Genomic DNA, 17,833 nt, shown 5'->3' on the forward strand with positions numbered 1-17,833 from the left:
TTGTAGGTTAATTGGCTTGGTAAATGCAAAAATTGTCCCTAGTGGGTGTAGGATAGTGTTAATGTGCGGGGATCGCTGGTCGGCGCGGACCCGGTGGGCCGAAGGCCATGTTTCCGCGCTGTATCTCTAAACTAAACTAAACTAAACTGCCTGAAAGTAAGAAAATTGTTTCTTATTCACTCTCACGAGGCATCTCCATTCATACCCGATGACATTTTAGTTTCCCAGACTTTCAGATCACCTGAGCCACCTATTGCAAGTTGAGGGGAATGTCCTGCACACTCTGTAACTCAGAGTTCTGTAAACGAATCAGAACTCATGATCATTCCAATTTAACCAGCAGGATCCCACTCCTCTGTCAGCCCGTTAACATTAGCCTCAAGGTACATTAGCTACCCTGTCTGAAGAAGCATCCCGACCCGAAACATCACCTATCCATTTTCTCCAGACATGCTGCCTGACCCGCTGACTTACTCCAGCACTTTGTGTCTATTTTTTGCATTAGCTACTGGATTGCACAAATTGTCGGCATGCAAATTGTCGGCATGCAAAGCAAATGAAAATACCCCCGATGTTGCACTTAACAACAAACAGATTTGCCACTTTGACCAAGAGAAACTGGCCACAAAGACTACAGGAGCTCCAAGCCAATTGAATTAAAAAAATCCACTGGCAATAAATCAGAAAGGAAATATAGACGATTGTTTTGATTACCGCCCCCCCCCCCCCCCCCCTTAATTCTCACCGCCCACCTTCCACGCAGCAGAATATGAATGTTCTGGTCAGTTACTAATCTGAATACAATGAAGCCATTCTTGTTTGGGTGGGTTTGCAATGTAAATACTATTCCAGGATTCCCATCCAAATAGAGACTCGGTACCTGTTACTGACATGACCACCTAGGCAACCTTCCCCATCCCCACTCAAACAATCATAACCAAGGACTATTTACACCCTGGTCATTCCTTCTTCTCCCCTCTCTCGTTGGACCGAAGATACACAAGGTTGAAAGCACATTATCACTAGAATCAGGAACAGTTTCTTCCCCGCTGTTATCAGGCTATTGAACAGTCCTCTCGTAAAATGGGTGTAACACAATCTCCAAATCTACCTTACATTTTTTTTTTGCTGCAATCTCTCTGCAACTGCGACGCTCTAATGTTGCAACGCTATATTCTCCACTCTGGTATTTTCCTCTTTGCATTACCTGTTATACTTGTTTGTACTCATGCATGGTACGATTTGACTGAACAGCACACAAACGCTGTATCTCACTCAGTACACGTGACAATAATAAACTGGAACCATACCAACACTGTCAGCTGTAAGTGAAGCCCAGTTATTGCAATGACGATGGATAACAAGCTTTCGGGATTCCGGGTCAATGCTTCAAGAACCAACACACTGCATACTCTGCATCCAACACACTCTGCAAGCATCATTCTTACACTAGGTAATGCCAGTAAACCACTGTATTAAACACTGATTCCTGTAAATGGGTGGTTAATAATCATTGCAAGCTGAAGGACACATGCTGTGTCTCAAATATATAACCCAAGGCAACATGTAATATGTTTTGAATAGGAAGGAACTGGTTATATACCGATGATAGACACAAAATGCTGGAGTAACTCAGAGGGACAGGCAGCATCTCTGGAGATAAGGAACGGGTGAAGTTTCGGGTCGACCTGAAACGCCACCCATTCAATCTCTCCAGATATGCTGCCTGTTCCGCTGAGTTATTCCAGCATTTTGTGTAATATGTTTACATCTTCTGTGGACTACTTGGGCTTAATTTGCAAGGGCAGCCCTTTTCCTTCAGTTTCGTTAAGTTTAGTTTATTGTCACAGAAAAGCTTTTGTTGCGTGCTAACCAACAAGCAGAAAGACAGTGCACGATTACGATCGAGATTTGCGAGTCAAGAAATTAGTTGTACTATTTTGCATGACTCTGTGTGGAAAATCTGCAAAGGAGGAAGCTGATCTTGGCAGAGTTAAGATGGCCGGCCGTTTCGACAATGCTCATTCACTACTACAGATGAATGGCTGGGATTGCTGTCGTCAGTGTGATGATGACATCGAGAAAAATCATGTTGATCTTTCAGTAAGACACAGATGCCGTACATGTGAATGCCACATACTGAGTGCAGGGGGGTGGTTTCAGCTCTCAGCACTTTATAGTTGCAGCCGCACATAGCTAACTTGGTTATGAAATTTGACAGATGCTCTGAATCCAGCCTTTATTCGGCGAAGAGGCAGTCTCAACGAGCAACCTTCCCATGTTGGACTCCAAAGTACATTAACAATATAATTCAGCCTCCACTTCTTTTTTACTGATGATTTGCTGCTTAATAAGAAAAATAAATATCTCTAAATCAGAAAATAAAGTTATATAGATAGGAAATTTTTGAAAAACTTACTGACAAGAAAAAATAGAGGGAAGTGTAGTTTATTCTCTCGGATTTCCAACGGAATTAAAAATAAATCAAACTATGTTTCTCACCAAAGGTAGACACAAAGTGCTGGAGTAACTCAGCGGGTTAGACAGCATCTCTGGAGAAAAAGAATAGGTGACGCTTCGGGTCGGAACCCTTCTTCAGACCTGAAACGTCGCCTGTTTCTTTTCTCCAGAGATGCTGCCTGACCCGCTGAGATACTCCAGCATTTTGCATCTATCTTCGGTATAAAACAGCATCTGCAGTTCCTTCCTACATGTCATATTATATTCTGTCTGGTTTCTCTGAAATTTAAGATGGAACAAGAGATGTATTGTTTCGAAATAAAGTCTCATGAAGCAGGTATCAAAGACCCAGAAATAGGTTGGTTTGGTTGCTGTATGAGAGCTGTCATTATTATAGAAGGAGACGTTGAAATGCCTTTAAAGACCTGCCCTGTTCATGAAAATACATTTGAGCAGCTCTACCTTTGTGTCAGTAAATAGACAATAGACAATAGGTGCAGGAAGAGGCCATTCGGCCCTTCGAGCCAGCACTGCCATTCAATGTGATCATGGCTGATCATTCTCAATCAGTACCCCGTTCCTGCCTTCTCCCCATACCCCCTGACTCCGCTATCCTTAAGAGCTCTATCTAGCTCTCTCTTGAATGCATTCAGAGAATTGGCCTCCACTGCCTTCTGAGGCAGAGAATTCCACAGATTCACAACTCTCTGACTGAAAAAGTTTTTCCTCATCTCAGTTCTAAATGGCCTACCTCTTATTCTTAAACTGTGGCCCCTTGTAAGCAATAGGTAGCCAAGTCAAATAACAGAACAATTCTATTAAAGGCATAGACACAAAAAGCTGAGAGTAACTCAGCGGGTCAGGCAGCATCTCTGGAGAAAAGGAATAGGTGACGTTTCGGGTCGAGACCTTTCTTCAGACTGAGAGTCAGGAGAAAGGGGAATGAGAGATATAGATGGTGATTTCGGGAGATATAGAACAAATGAATGAAAGATATGCAAAAAAGTAACGATGATAAAGGAAACAGGCCATTGTTAACTGTGGGCTAGGTGAAAATGAGTGGCAGACAATGACACAATAAAGGCATCTTTTGAGAATTGATGATAATTTTCATCATCATATCAAAACCAGGTTCAAAAGGATTTCATACAGCACAATCAAGAATTTGCAAATTCAGGCACGTAAATACTGTACATTTCTAAAATAAAGTCAATGCATCTTTAAGTTCACTAAAATCAGAAAATGAAGACAGCAGTTCCCAGCTGTTTGTGCTGGTGATGGATACAAATCCTTTGTTTGTCGTTGAGTGTTAAATCCAAATGTGACAATGACTGCATGTTATAGTAGGTTATTTCCATTGCTAACAATGACATACTTTGTCCTTCACACATTCTTTAAAATGCTTCTAAACAGCCAAAACAAGTTGCATTTGTCCTTTTTAAAACGAAAAAATATATTTTTGAGAAAAACAGATTCGAGATTGGGTTCTCTCTCTCGAACAAAACTGAATGACTTTCACCGTATTTGGATTAACAAAACCCATTCAACGCATCATCACAGTTAAGAGATTTGCTGTCAATGCGAGGATTATCTCAATGAGGCAATAATTAAAGAGGAATCAATCAGAACACTGGCAGTAAATCAAACAGCATGCAGTAAATCAAAGTTGTTTTATAAACCGTGTTAAAACAAACCAGGGTAAAGTCCAGAGATTTTTTTTTGTTGCAGTGCAGCAAAGTTGTAAGATCTTGTTTAAAATAAGGGGTTTTGATTCGGGTTTTTTTTACGAATACATATTTAGTGTTGCACTGACATCGCGACTCACTTCCATTTGTTATCTTGCAAGGAAGTCGGTCAGACATCATTGCTCCTTTCAAATGAACTTGCAGGTGGCACGGACAATGCCAATCTGTCACTTTGAAACGGCGGAACCGTCCCTACCAATCTTTCAATTCTTTCAAGTATTAACACATTCGGCCAAAGGTGACAACTGGAAGAGGAAATGTAAGTCTGTCCCGAGTGGTAGACCCCAGGCCCCAACAGATGACCAGCGTTGGTGACTCCAATAACAATGAGCACCCACCACTGCTGATTGCCAGGGCTTTGTCACACCATGAGATCTTAATCAATCTAATGCTGACCCCCAATGACAGGAGGAAGATGGATGAGGAAGTAAGTGACCCTTGACCCCAGCTCCATAATTGTCCCGTCAGAGTTCTCCCATGCAAAACAATGGGGGCAGTTCCTATTCACAAAGATTCATACACATTCAGCGTTACTTGAATCAAATGGCAGCGGTCGGGACAGAGGATCCTGGCTCCCTGCGGTAACACCATCTCAGTTTTGTATCAAAAGGCAATACTAATAACGTCTATTCTCTTTCTATAAACACCAACCAAACTAAAGATTAGGAAAATCAGCCTTGGCCTTTCAGGAATGCACTCTATGATTTATCCAACTGAGTTCAGCCACAGTGGGATAAAATTCATTACAATTTGAATAAAGTCATAAAATGCATTGTAATAGCCATGATGTCACTCCCTTTATTGCTGGTTTTTTTTTTCCCTTGTAAGAACTGGAGTGGATGGCCTTAAAATGGGAAATCGTTTATTAAAGATATATAATTTATATCAGATAATGTGGTCAAAAAAGCAAAGCTCAGGGAGCAACATTGGTAGTGATGTAGCTTCACTCATGTGCTGGACTTAGTCACTGAACAGATGACCAAAGTTGGTGACTCTGATCACAATACTGTTTATCAGTCGAACAGGAGGCACAAAAGCAAGAAAACTCTGTTATTCTCCCATTAATCAAGGCAAGTTTGTTGAGTAAACTTGGTGTGACTAAACCAAACAGATCACATAACGATTATAGACACAAAATGCTGGAGTAACTCAGCGGGACAGGCAGCATCCCTGGAGAGAAGAAGGTTCTCGACCCGAAACGTCACCCATTCCTTCTCTCCAGAGATGCTGCCTGTCCCGCTGAGTTACTCCAGCATTTTGTGTCTATCTTCGGTTTAAACCAGCATCTGCAGTTCCTTCCTACATATAACGACTATAAAACATAGATGATGGCTTCCATTTCCTTCATCACATTGATATTCAGATGAATAATACTGCCTTTGAGAAAAGACAAAGTGGAAATTCGAGAACTGAATGAGAGAATCCACCATTTCCAGATAAGGCTTTCATTTAATTAAAAGGATTTTTTTTCAATTTCAATGTTTTCGACATCTTCTTAAAGTGTGGGTTTGCTCTATGCTCAAATGAATTATGTTTTGACTAAGTACATTCAGCAGTTCACAATAAAATAATAATGGTTCTTAAAAATATCATGACCAAAGAAAAGTTACATTCCATCCCATTTCTTATTGATTTTCAGTTTATATTCTGTATATCTTTTAAAGAAAAGAACAGATTATGTTTGGCTGAATGAAATGTAACATATAATCAACGTAGTATTTCTATTAAATCTAAATCAGTACGATGTTGGTGTTAGAGTTTCCGATCGGAAGTCACTCCAGCTTTATACATCCATGCAGACACAATAACTGCAGTGAAAACTCAATAAAAAGTTTGCAGTTATCGATCTAAAGTGGACTTGCTATTACTTTAGTAAACCAGTAATTCCGCGTAAACCAGTAATGTACAGAAATGGACATTAACCATGACTCTAGTCTACTATTGAGAACTCTGGTTATCTTGTAAATGAATTGTTATAAAGCCCTTCTGTTCCAGTCTAACTGCTGTAACATAAATTGTTCACTTTGCAATAATATTGAGGTGCTATAAATTCGTTGTTTGTGTCTGTCCTTTCCAATAAAGCATTAGAGAAAGGGATTATTTATAACTTTAAAGAGGCTTCTTCTTCTTCCTGTGTCTATCCACCAACATTTTCCAACCACTAACTATCTTCCCTCCACTCTTTCAGTCCAGAGGCAGAGTCTTGACCTGAAACGTTAACTGTCCAAGTCCCTCAATGGATGTTGCCTGACCCATTGAGTTTCACCAGCAGATTGTTTTTTTGTTCCAGATTTCAGCATCTGCAGTCTCGAAAGTAGATAGATTCTTGATTAGTATGGGTGTCAGGGGTTATGGGGAGAAGGCAGGAGAATGGGGTTAAGAGGAAGAGATAGATCAGCCATGTTTGAATGGTGGAGTAGACTTGAGAGGCCTAATTTTGCTCCCATCACTTATGACCTTCCAATGATCGGTGCAATGTGAAGCTTGCAGATTAGTTGTGGTGAAAGCCCTGAGAATGCATGGCTTATCTTCTGAGGGATGGGTGGACCAGATGGTCTGCCTCTTGTTGTGGTCATTGATCTCAGTTTTTATTGCAAAATCGCCGTTCATCATGGTGGTGGTTCGTCAGTTGGCTTAGGTTCGGAGATGTTTATGAGAACGTCAGTGGACCATTTCTTTTGTTCCCCTGCAACAAGCTACTCGGTGATATCTCATTGTCGAGATCTGCACGTTGTACCTGCCCTCGATATGCTTTGGCACCAGAGCAGAAGCAACCGTGTTACAATCCTGAAGGTCTATCTGACTGCTGGGCTTGTTATCACATTCTCTAAGAAGCCACGGAGCCATTGTTAATGATCGGAATGAGATGTAAGCCATATCATTGGCACTGAAGTTGGTATTTACTGTAAGACTAAATATGTACTGGTGCACGAGTCTTCATAAGACAAACAATGCCTGATGTGAATCTGAAGAAGGGTCTCAACCCGAAACATCATCTATTGCATTTCTTCAGAGATGCTGCCTGACCCGCTGAGTTACTCAAGCATTTTGTGCCTATCCTCAGTGTAAACCAGCATCTGCAGTTTCTTCCTACACAGTCAATGCATTTTTGACTCAATAAAGAAACTAAGATCTGCAGATGATGGTGTATACCAAAGATAGACACAAACTGCTGGAGTAACTCAGTGGGTCAGCCATCAACTCTGGAGAAAAAGAATAAATAATGTTTTGGGTCAGGACCCTTCTTCAGAACTGTCTGAAGAAGGCTCCCAACTGGAAACATCACCTATCCCTTTTCTCCAAAAATGCTGCCTGGCCTGTTGGGTTACTCCATCACTTTGTGTCAACCTCATGTCTGACACAATGAGATGATTACATTTTTTTTTAAATTAAATCTTTAATTTTTGACACAAACAGTCTGATGCTGTCAATGAAGATAGACACAAATTGCCGGAGTAACTCAGCGGGACAGGCAGCAACTCTGGAGAGAAGGAATGGATGATGTTTTGGGTCGAGACCCTTCTTGAGACATGCTGCCTGTCCCGCTGAGTTACTCCAACATTCTGTGTCCATCTTCGTTGTCAACCAGGATCTGCAGTTCCTTCATATACATTTTGTCTGATGTTGTCAAAATTGTTTGCAAACAAGTCGCTCGATGTGTGTGGTTTTGCCCATTGCACTATGGAAGAAAGAGGCACCACATGGAACTGACAGAATTGTTAATCAATGAGTTGCGGACCTTGATGTCACAGTGGACAGGTTAATTAGCGCTGTTTACACCCTACTCTCCCAACACTAATTAAATAACTTGCATATAAAGGCTTAATGGAATTACGTCAAAACCACAACATTTTGTCCTACCTTGGCACTCTCCAGACTGTTCTTCGTAGCCAGTGTTGCACAGACAGTTGCCTATGGGCACCAGCCACTCTCCATCTGCACCACAGTACATTTTCAGCTCATCTTTCTCCTCGGAGTTGTTGACACAGGAGCCACGCACCTCCACGAGGGACGAGGTGTCGGCCCCTGTGATGGTGTCGGGGAACTGCGCCAGGTTGTGCACCGTCAGCGGGCACTTCTTGTAGAAGATGCGCACGGATACCAAGGCAATGCAGGCACCCACGTCTTGGAATGCCAGGTAGAAGCCCTTCTTGGTCAGGGGTCCTACGTCCCGGACTTCAGTGTTCAGCTTCATGACCCGGTCACCAATGTCCCCTTGTGTGAAGCTCTCGTCAGCTGCGATGGTGTCAATCTTTATGTAGCGGCTTTCAGAGATGTACCATTCTTTATCATTATTCGATTCAAAGTAAAACAGATTAAAGGTCTCTTTGCATGTTCCCATGACGCCCGGCAGGCTGTTGCAGTCTCTGAGGGTGAATTTAATTTCAATGTACACTCTCTGGGCTCCTTCACAAGGGATCCAGTCAGTCCGTAGCCAGTTATTCTGATTTGCTTCCATCACGTTGCAAACTTGGTAGGTACGTATCGGAGTATTCTTCTCGTCCGTGATACTCACTTCTTCCCACTGTTGAAAGAAAGCACACGCACACAAACACACATCCTTAATTCCATGGGTACACATTCACGTGAAACACCATTTAACATCAGTGATTAAAATGTACATTTAGTCAAGATGTGAATGCACCAAGCAACAGCTCTCATCTGTGTCTCACAAGGCCGGTCAAGTTCTACAATGCGCTAATAGAAGTTTAAAATAGATTATAAATGGAAGCAGTTAGCTAAAATTAGCAAATTAAGATGGTGTGCATTTACATTGTACGATTAATGAAATGGATATTCAGTTTTAATGGTCACTTGATTTCTGCTTCATAGCAGACGCCAAATGCCAAGTCACTTAAAAGAATAAGGGAGATAATTGATCTCAAACAGATTGAGAAAGCACTTCAAAATGGGGAGGGGACTTTAATGCAGAGGGATTAGGGAGAAAGTTTCTGATAGTCAGGAGGCTATTGTTAAGGTTGGGTAGAATGTGCAAGACGTCAGTACACCGGCAGAGGATTTGATTTTAGATTCTGATACTTACAAAGAGTGCAGAGCTAGGGGTGAGACTAGGCCAGGATGGCCAGATTAAGTAATATGGGAAACCGTGATCTGATGGCACAAATAAGTCTACAGACGCAAACAGGTCTTCACAATGGCGCAGCGGTAGAGTTGCTGCCTTACAGAGCCCGGGTTCGATCCTGACCATGGGTGCTGTCTGTACAGTTTGTACGTTCTCCCTGTGGCTGCATGGGTTTTTTCCGGGTGCTCCGGTTTACCTCCCACACTCCAAAGATGTAGAGTTTTGTAGGCTAATTGGCTTCGGTAAAAAAAATTGTAAATTGGCCCTTGGATAGTGCTAGGGTAGAGGGTGATTGCTGGTCGGTACGGATTCAGTGGGCCGAAGGGCTTGTTTCCGCGCTGTATCTCTAAAGTCTAAAGATGTTTGTATTTATCTATTTCACAAAATGCTGGAGTAACTTAGCAGGTCAGGCAGCATCTCAGGAGAGACTTACACTTTGTATTTATCTACCTCATTGTAAACATTGGACTTTCATAGGAACTGTTACACTTCAATGCTGAGAAACTATATATTCTGCACTCTGCTATTTTTCTCTTTGCTCTACCTGGTGTATATGTGTTTGGCTTGATTGTACTCATGTATAATACTATCATACTTGATTGGACAGCAATCAAATAAAAGCTTTCCACTTTATCTCGGTACATGTGACAATAGTCATAGAGCATGGAAACAGCCCCTTCAGCTCAACTTGCGCATGCTGACCAAGGTGCTCCATCCACACATCACGCCTGCCTGTGTTTGGCCCATATCCCCCTAAACCTTTCATATCCATGTATCTTCCAAATGCCTTTTAAATGTTGTTACAGTATGTGCCTCAACTCCCTCCTCTGCCAGTTCATTCCATAAACCCACTGCACATTGTGTGGAAAAAGTTGCCCCTCAGCATCATAATCCTTCCCCTCTCCCCTTAAACCTATGTCACCCAGTTCTCGATTCCATTACCCTGGATTCTATGCTCACAAGTTTTAGGAGTCGAGTTAGGCCATTCGGCCCATCGAGTCCACTCCACCATTCAATCATGGCAGATCTCTGCCTCCTAATCCCATTTTCCTGCTTTCTCCCCATAACCCTTGACATCCGTTCTAACCAAGAATTTGTCTATCTGTGAATTTATCTATCTCTGCATTTACTGCAGTTCTGGAATTCATTGCCACAGATGGCTTTGGGGGCCAAGTCAGTGGATATTTTAAGGCAGAGATTGACAGATTCTTCATTTGTTCGGGCGTCAGGCGTTATGGGGTGAAGGCAGGAGAATGGGGTTGAGGGGGAAATATAGATCAGCCATGATTGAGTGGCAGAGTAGACTTGATGGGCCGAATGGCCTAATTCTGCTCCTTGAAATATGAACTATCGATTTCCTTCAAGATCTTATACACCTCTAGAAGATCGCCCCTCATCCTCCTGTGCTCTGATGAATTAAGTCCAAGCCTGCCAAACCTCCCCCTATAGCTCAGGTCCTGGCAACATCCTCGTATAATGGACATAAACCTCACTTAGGATGGAGCAAATCCAGTTTCCAATGATTTAATAACTCGTAACTTGCTTCCAACTCATTAAAAAGTGATCTTTAATCATGAATGTGTCGATTTACTTTATTGGGGAATAAACAGTTCCTGCAAACTATTACCTGATTACCCAACATTATGCACACCCACACACACACTCAAATCACTCTGCAGACATTTATTTCGATGCTAGACACAAAATGCTGGAGTAGCTAAGCGAGCCAGGCAGCATCTCTAGAGAAACGTCCAGAGATGTTGTTTGCCCCGCTGAGTTACTCCAGCATTTTGTGTCTACCATTGACATTTCGGGGGGGGGGGGGGGGGGGGGTTGGGACCCTTCTTCAGATATCCGTCTAACCAGCTTGAAAGATATCTCAGAAATTACACAAACGGCTCACGTGTTGTAGCAGTTGAGTTGTGCAGACGACTTCTGTTCTTTTCTGAAGAAGGGTCTCCACCCGAAACGTCACCTATTCCCTCTCTCCAGAGTTGCTGCCTGCCCCGCTGAGTTACTCCAGCTTTCTGTGTCTACCTTCGGTTTAAACCAGCATCATTCGCAGTTCCCCCCCTACACACGTATTTCAACGGCGACCGGTGTGGTGTGCTCGAGGGAATGGGGGGAGAACGCTGGAGAGTGTTTGATTGTAAAACCCATGCATGCTACATTTGTCAGTTTTTGGCTGTTTACGTTTAATTAGCGAAAGTAAAGACTGTGAGCAGCGCCGGCCGCCTTCCTTCCCTCCCAGATCGCCAGACATGAATCCTCATGTCAACCCCATAATATCCCGGTGATTGCTTTAAGAGCTGGCTGGGAATTAATAATGATTCCGCGGCCATCACGACACTCTGAACTCCCGGGAGACTGGCTTTCAGTATTTAATTTATCAGCTCAATGTGTTAAAACTTGTTAGTGACACGGAAAGATACATTCTCGTTAGAAGCTGGATACGAGAGTCAACTGAATTCAACGCCCCATATTAAGGCAATTGCAACAATCCGCTCACAATTTCCACCCAGCCTGCAAAGGTGCGGTTTTAATTCCAAATAGTTTTGTTTCGTTTACTGATAGTCCTATTCTCGAAGTCCCCTGTTGCAAAATTGAACGTTAGTGCGATAAGAGTTTTATTTCAGAATCAAAACAAGTATTTTCCTGCGCACCATTCTGTACTGAAACGTTGACCTAGAGTCATCTAAATAAATGCTTCAAGAGCACTTTGATCGGCGGAGAAACAAGGGCGGGGGTATTTAATTTTTCACGGGGGCTTATATATAGAACTCGAGTGCGTGGTTTTGAAAAGCAACTTAATGTTCAATTGAACGGAGAGCGTTTCAACATTAAACGCCGTCCTGCAGCGGCTTTCCTCGCTGCCGGCTCTAGCTGTGTATGTGGTCACCCTACAATCACAGGCAACACTCTCTGAATGGTACCGCTTCCATCTAGGTAGCCGGCGACTGCAGAATGCACTTAGTCCCAGTCTGAAGAAGGGTGTCGAAGTCGACCCGAAACGTCACCCATTCCTTCTCTCCAGAGATGCCGCCTGTCCCGCTGAGTTACTCCAGCATGTTGTGTCTCTCTCTATCTTGGTTCTCTCTGGGCTGGTTGTCACTGGAAAGAGGCGACTTATCCCTGCAATCAATGGTCTTCCCTGGGTATTGGGTTTGATGAGAAGTCTCTGAACTGGAATGCGTATGCGCTCGGTCCGCATTAACCCAACTGATCTCCCGGTGGCCGAGCACTTCAACTCTCCCTCCCATTCCCAGTCTGACCTTTCTGTCATGGGCCTCCTCCAGTGCCATAGTGAGGCCCACCGGAAATTGGAGGAACAGCACCTCATATTTCGCCTGGGCAGTTTACAGCCCAGTGGTATGAACATCGACTTCTCCAACTTTAGATAGTTCCTCTGTCCCTCTCTTCCCCTCCTCCTTCCCAGATCTCCCTCTATCTTCCTGTCTCCACCTATATCCTTCCTTTGTCCCGCCGCCCTGACATCAGTCTGAAGAAGGGTCTCTACCCGAAATGTCACCCATTCCTTCTCTCCAGAGATGCCGCCTGTCCCGCTGAGTTACTCCATCATTTTGTGTCTTTCCCTAAACTGGAAACCTTGTACTTATTCCTCAATAGTTATTGAATGGGGGTGGTGGGGTCGCTGGCAATCTGTGGCTTATTTAGTTTAATATTAAATTAGAGACACTGCAAGGAAACATGTCCTTAGGCCCACCGAGTCAACATCCCATCGATCACCAGTTCATACAAATTCTATCTTATCCCACTTTCTAATCCACTCCCTTCGCATTGGGGGTAATTTACTGAAGCCAATTAACCTGCAACCCCCCACCCGTCTTTGGGATGTGAGGGGGAAACCGGCGCACCCGGTGGAAACCCACGCGGTCGCAGGGAGAACCGTGCAAACTCCACACAGACAGCAACCGAGGGTCGGGATGGAACCCGGGTCTCTGGCGCTGTGAGGGCAGCTCTGCCAGTTGCACCTCTCTGACAGACCTTATCTGCAAGACATTGGCAGCGAAACAATTCAATTCAAAATTCAATTTGGACACAGGAAAATGACCCGAGAATTATCAGTGTGTAAAAGCACACAGCGCAAAAAAACAAATGACAGTATCTCATGTGCAACTCATTGCAAGACAATCAGTCATCCAATCATTAATAATATTCCTGCGTGTGCTTATTTGCCGTATTGTATGATTTGTTATTGAATTACTGAGGAATGTGGCCCATGCAAAAGATCCAAGAGGAAGTATAAGAAGATAACTGCAGATGCTGGTACAAATCGAAGGTATTTATTCACAAAATGCTGGAGTAACTCAGCAGGTCAGGCAGCATCTCAGGAGAGAAGGAATGGGTGACGTTTCGGGTCGAGACCCTTCTTCAGACTGATTCAGATTCAAGAGGAAGCGTTTTGTTTAATTTACTTACACTGAAATGCCAGATACAAACGGTTGTTTAACGCGTCTTGATTATTTGAAAAAAAATGTCGGGGCTGGCTAATTGGAAATAAAATACTTCGGAAGTTTGAGACAGCGGGGCCAGGCCGCTGATTACATGATTACACAGAGCCGCGTTGTTCCAGTTGGTGTTTGGCGGTGCTAGTCAGAAGCCTGGCCGCTGGCGCGACATCTCAGGCGCGCATTTCCCCGTGTTTTGACATTTTTAACTTATCTGGAAATGGAGACTGCGCGCACACTTGTGCTCATCACATCGATCAAACAGGCTCCAATTCCACCTCCTACAGCAGACCAGCTTTCTCCGTTAATCCCCTCTCCTGACCCTCTCTCTCTCTCCTACCACCTCCCCCTCCCTTTATCTCCACTCTATCTCCCTCTCACCCCTCTCTTCCCATCCCCATCTCTCTCCATTTCCATCTCCCTCTCTCTCTCTCTCTCTCTCTCTCTCCATCCTCATTTCTTCATTCTCTCTCTCCCCATCCTCATTTCTTCATTCTCTCTCCCCATCCTCATTTCTTCATTCTCTCTCCCCATCCTCATTTCTTCATTCTCTCTCCCCATCCTCATTTCTTCACTCTCTCTCCCCATCCTCATTTCTTCTCTCTCTCTCTCTCTCTCTCTCTCTCTCTCTCTCTCTCTCTCTCTCTCTCTCTCTCTCTCTCTCTCTCTCTCTCTCTCTCTCTCTCTCACACACACACACACACACACACACACACACACACACCTCCCATACAGAGTGATCGATCGCCCCCTGTTTCTGTCGGGGAAAGGAATCGCCACACACCCAAACCTATCCCCGCGCCTTGCAAGGCCGTTTGATATTTGTGACCCGACTAAAGCCGCCAGTGAAGAGTGGAGACCGCGGCTCCGGCGCATTCTGTCACAGGAAAGTACATGTTCCAAATTCTGGGACAGCTTCGACCATCTGACCACTGCATCTCGACACAAGATGCCGCTGCGAACAATAAACAGCCCGCTTCACCGGCTTCTCTCCACAGTTAAGGCAGATTTCTGAATCAAGTTACCAGCAAAAAATGATCTTTATCCGTTCGCAACTCTAACTCTCTCCCCTTTACCGCTGCCCTTTCGGGTTTCCAGTTCTCCAGGCTGCTTCTTACCGATGGGAGTATATAGTTACCCCGCACAAAGAAGCAATTCAGTTCACGGGGACCACTGCGGAAATTTAACCTTCCCGGCTCAATCTACTCAAAAATGCTCACAATCAACACTTCCCGACACGACACCGAGTTGTGATACTCACTCCGGCTTCAGAAGGGAATACCTCCCAGCCTAGTTCGCCTTGGACAGACCGGGAATCCAGCAAAGTAACTGCGGAGAGTTAAGGAAGGCCATTAGTTCAGTTTAGTTTATCCTCGAGTGTGCTGATGTACAGTGGAAAGGCTTTTGGTGCCAGCGGAAAGGCAATACATGGTTACAATGCGCGATAAAGGGAATAACGTACAGTGCAAGGTAAAGCCAGTAAAGACAGACTCAAAAAGCTGGTGTAACTCAGCGGGGTCAGAGTCCGAGGGTCCCTGATGAGGTAGATAGTAGTTCAGGAGGAGAGGGCAGAAGGGGGGGGGGGAGGTAGCAGTCACAGCGAACACCCCCAATCCTCAGTTTACAAACTTTCGCTAAATAGTTAATAAACTTTGGGGAAAAAAACTCTTCAGAAATTAAACAACCGACGACGCAATGTGCGCTCCGGCGTACGAAATTGGGTTTTATCGTCAATTATTAATATCGCACCTGGTATTGAAAGAGGAATGTGTATTCGGTGAGATTGTTGGGGACACGTATGGTGTTTGCAATGTGACTGAATTTGAGTTTGGAGTAACGACTTGGCCCGCTACAAATCAGGGAGTTAGTCTAAACTGGAGATTACCAACACTCTAGTGGGGCTAATCCGTATTATTGTTTAACGATTCAAATGTTTTTCTTTTTATTTTCATGTGCTCCAAACGATAAAACAGCCAGCCTCGACTTTACTGGCTGGTTTTAGTGACAGAGATGTGCATTGAGGAGGTGGAGTGGTTTTAGACCGTGGACGCTGGCTAGCTCAGGTAACCATTCGCGAAGGCTCACTGGCGTTTCACAACTGGAAGGCGAGAGGGGGAGGGAAGAGACGGACATTTAAGGAGGATTACTTTCCCCCGTTTGCTTTCTCTGCCAAAGATCACCTTTCAATGCCCAATTCCCTTGCAAAAAAAAAAGAAAAACCTTAAAACAATGCAAGAGTGTGCAGAAAAAAGCTGTTTTAAACCAGCCCGTTTCTCCTACGTTTCTTTTTAATGTTTTCAGTCGGAGAACGCGAAACACGCGAATCGATCTATCTTTTTTTTTGGAGGGGGGGGGTGGGATTTGTTGGGGTGGGGTTTGTTTGTTTCAATACCAGGTGCGATCATTTTTCTGGCTAACTTCTGAAGGGTGAATCACCCTGAGGTTTACAGGGAGAGGTAAGAACCGGGACGGCTATGTAACAACCCCCCCTCTCCCTCTCCCTCTCCCCTCCCCACCCTACGCTTTGCAGCAGAGGCGTACAGCAAACTGCACACCAGTAATGCACAGATGAATCTCCCGGCAGATTACACTGCGGCAGGACAATGAGGGCTCAATCGCAGGCTTATAGAGAGGAGTAAAGACGTGGGCAGCATGCTAAGACCCGCGTCAATTCTCACCGTTAAAGAAAACACTTGATCATAAAAAGTTAGCTCAGTTTTGCTAGCGTTTTAGGGAGGAAAAAACCCCAGAAGTCCATTAGAATTCACCAGTCCGTGCCCGTTCAGGTTATGGTCTAAGCAATGACCCAGTTACAAAAAACACACACACACACACACACACAGGTCAGCACACTTTAGTTTCTCCCTCATTTCACTCTGGATGCATTCTTTATTCAGGGAGCGAGTTACATGCCTTCAGTAGAAGCTTTCAGTTTAGCGTGGGAGGGGTGAGGAGAGGGAGAGGGGGGGGGGAAGAGATTAGATGTGTGGACCTCGGCGATATTATACTTCTCCGCGATCTCACAGGGTTTACTTGTGGCTGTCTGTCACCCTGGCTGGGGATGTCCAGCTCAGCTCAGCCGCCCCTTCACGGATGGAGAGAGGGAGGAGGGGGGAGAGACGCAAACTCCCACCAAAAGTGGACGCAAGGACTTTAAAAAAAAACAAAAATCTTTTTGACGACGGTTTAAAAACTGAGCGGCCACCGGGAATCGAAAGGTTTTTTTTTCTTTTAAGCGAGGGGCTGGGGAAGAAGGCTGTGGAACAGACTAAGTCCAGGACAGGGCTGGCTCACCTGCCTTTACCAGGCAGCCTGTCCTCCTGCTTCACCAGCTCCTGTCCTTGCTTGGCCCTGACTGTAACACAAGCTCGCCCCTTTGACAGCCCTCTGTAGCCTCTGTGTTAAGTTCCACCCTCCGCCCGGACGGTCCCACAACGCGACCTGGTCACCAACTTACCTTGGTTAAGCGGGTGGCTCTTTGAAATGTAAAAAGCTGCCGAAATCCTCCAGAAATACAGTGCACAGATGCTTAACTGCAGTGTCCGGGCCATTTCGCCACCTAGTTTTGCTGGGGATTTGTTTTTGGGTTTTTTTTCTCTCCTCCCCCTCCACCCTTGTCCTTGTTAATAACCACCTTGCCCACGGACCTTCACTTTACACCGCTCTTTCCCGGTGGAATAGCGAGTGGATTTTGAGAACTGCAGCTCGAAGACATTGCAGGGGAGGCGGCGCTAAGCAGCCTGACGTCAGGCGTCCAACAGACAGATCCAGTCAAAATACTGGGACACACAAACCTTTCACCTCCCCCACCAGAACAGGCTGGCGGCTCCAAGCAACGCTTCAATCTGAAACGGGGGCGTCTATTACAACAGCTAAACCTCCCCCCTCCTTCCTCCCCACTCCCAATCACTACCGCCACTCTCCCAATCATTAATTAGAGCAAACCCCGTCTCAGTAACACCCACACACACCCACACACACCCACACACACCCACACACACCCACACACACACACACACCCACACACACACATGCATACACACACACACATACACACCCCACACACACACACACAC

General features: G+C 44.7%; 1 protein-coding gene across 2 annotated transcripts in view; it reads right to left on the reverse strand.

Annotated features, from left to right (window-relative positions):
- Nucleotides 1-17,515, reverse strand: part of LOC144599660 (ephrin type-A receptor 4-A-like) — a 131,475-nt gene extending 113,960 nt beyond the window's left edge. The window contains exons 1-3 of one of the 2 annotated variants that reach the window (XM_078410825.1): nucleotides 17,215-17,515; nucleotides 15,019-15,086; nucleotides 8,067-8,730 (exon numbers count right to left, since the gene is read on the reverse strand). In XM_078410825.1, coding sequence (XP_078266951.1) covers nucleotides 8,067-8,730; nucleotides 15,019-15,086; nucleotides 17,215-17,308 — 826 coding nt within the window. In that variant the 5' untranslated portion in view covers nucleotides 17,309-17,515. The remainder of the gene's footprint in view (nucleotides 1-8,066; nucleotides 8,731-15,018; nucleotides 15,087-17,214) is intronic. The other variant, XM_078410826.1, reaches the window with a different exon arrangement.
- Nucleotides 17,516-17,833: the final 318 nt, after the last annotated feature.

Source organism: Rhinoraja longicauda, chromosome 13 (assembly GCF_053455715.1).
Source record: "Rhinoraja longicauda isolate Sanriku21f chromosome 13, sRhiLon1.1, whole genome shotgun sequence".
NCBI classification, from domain to species: Eukaryota; Metazoa; Chordata; class Chondrichthyes; order Rajiformes; family Arhynchobatidae; genus Rhinoraja; species Rhinoraja longicauda.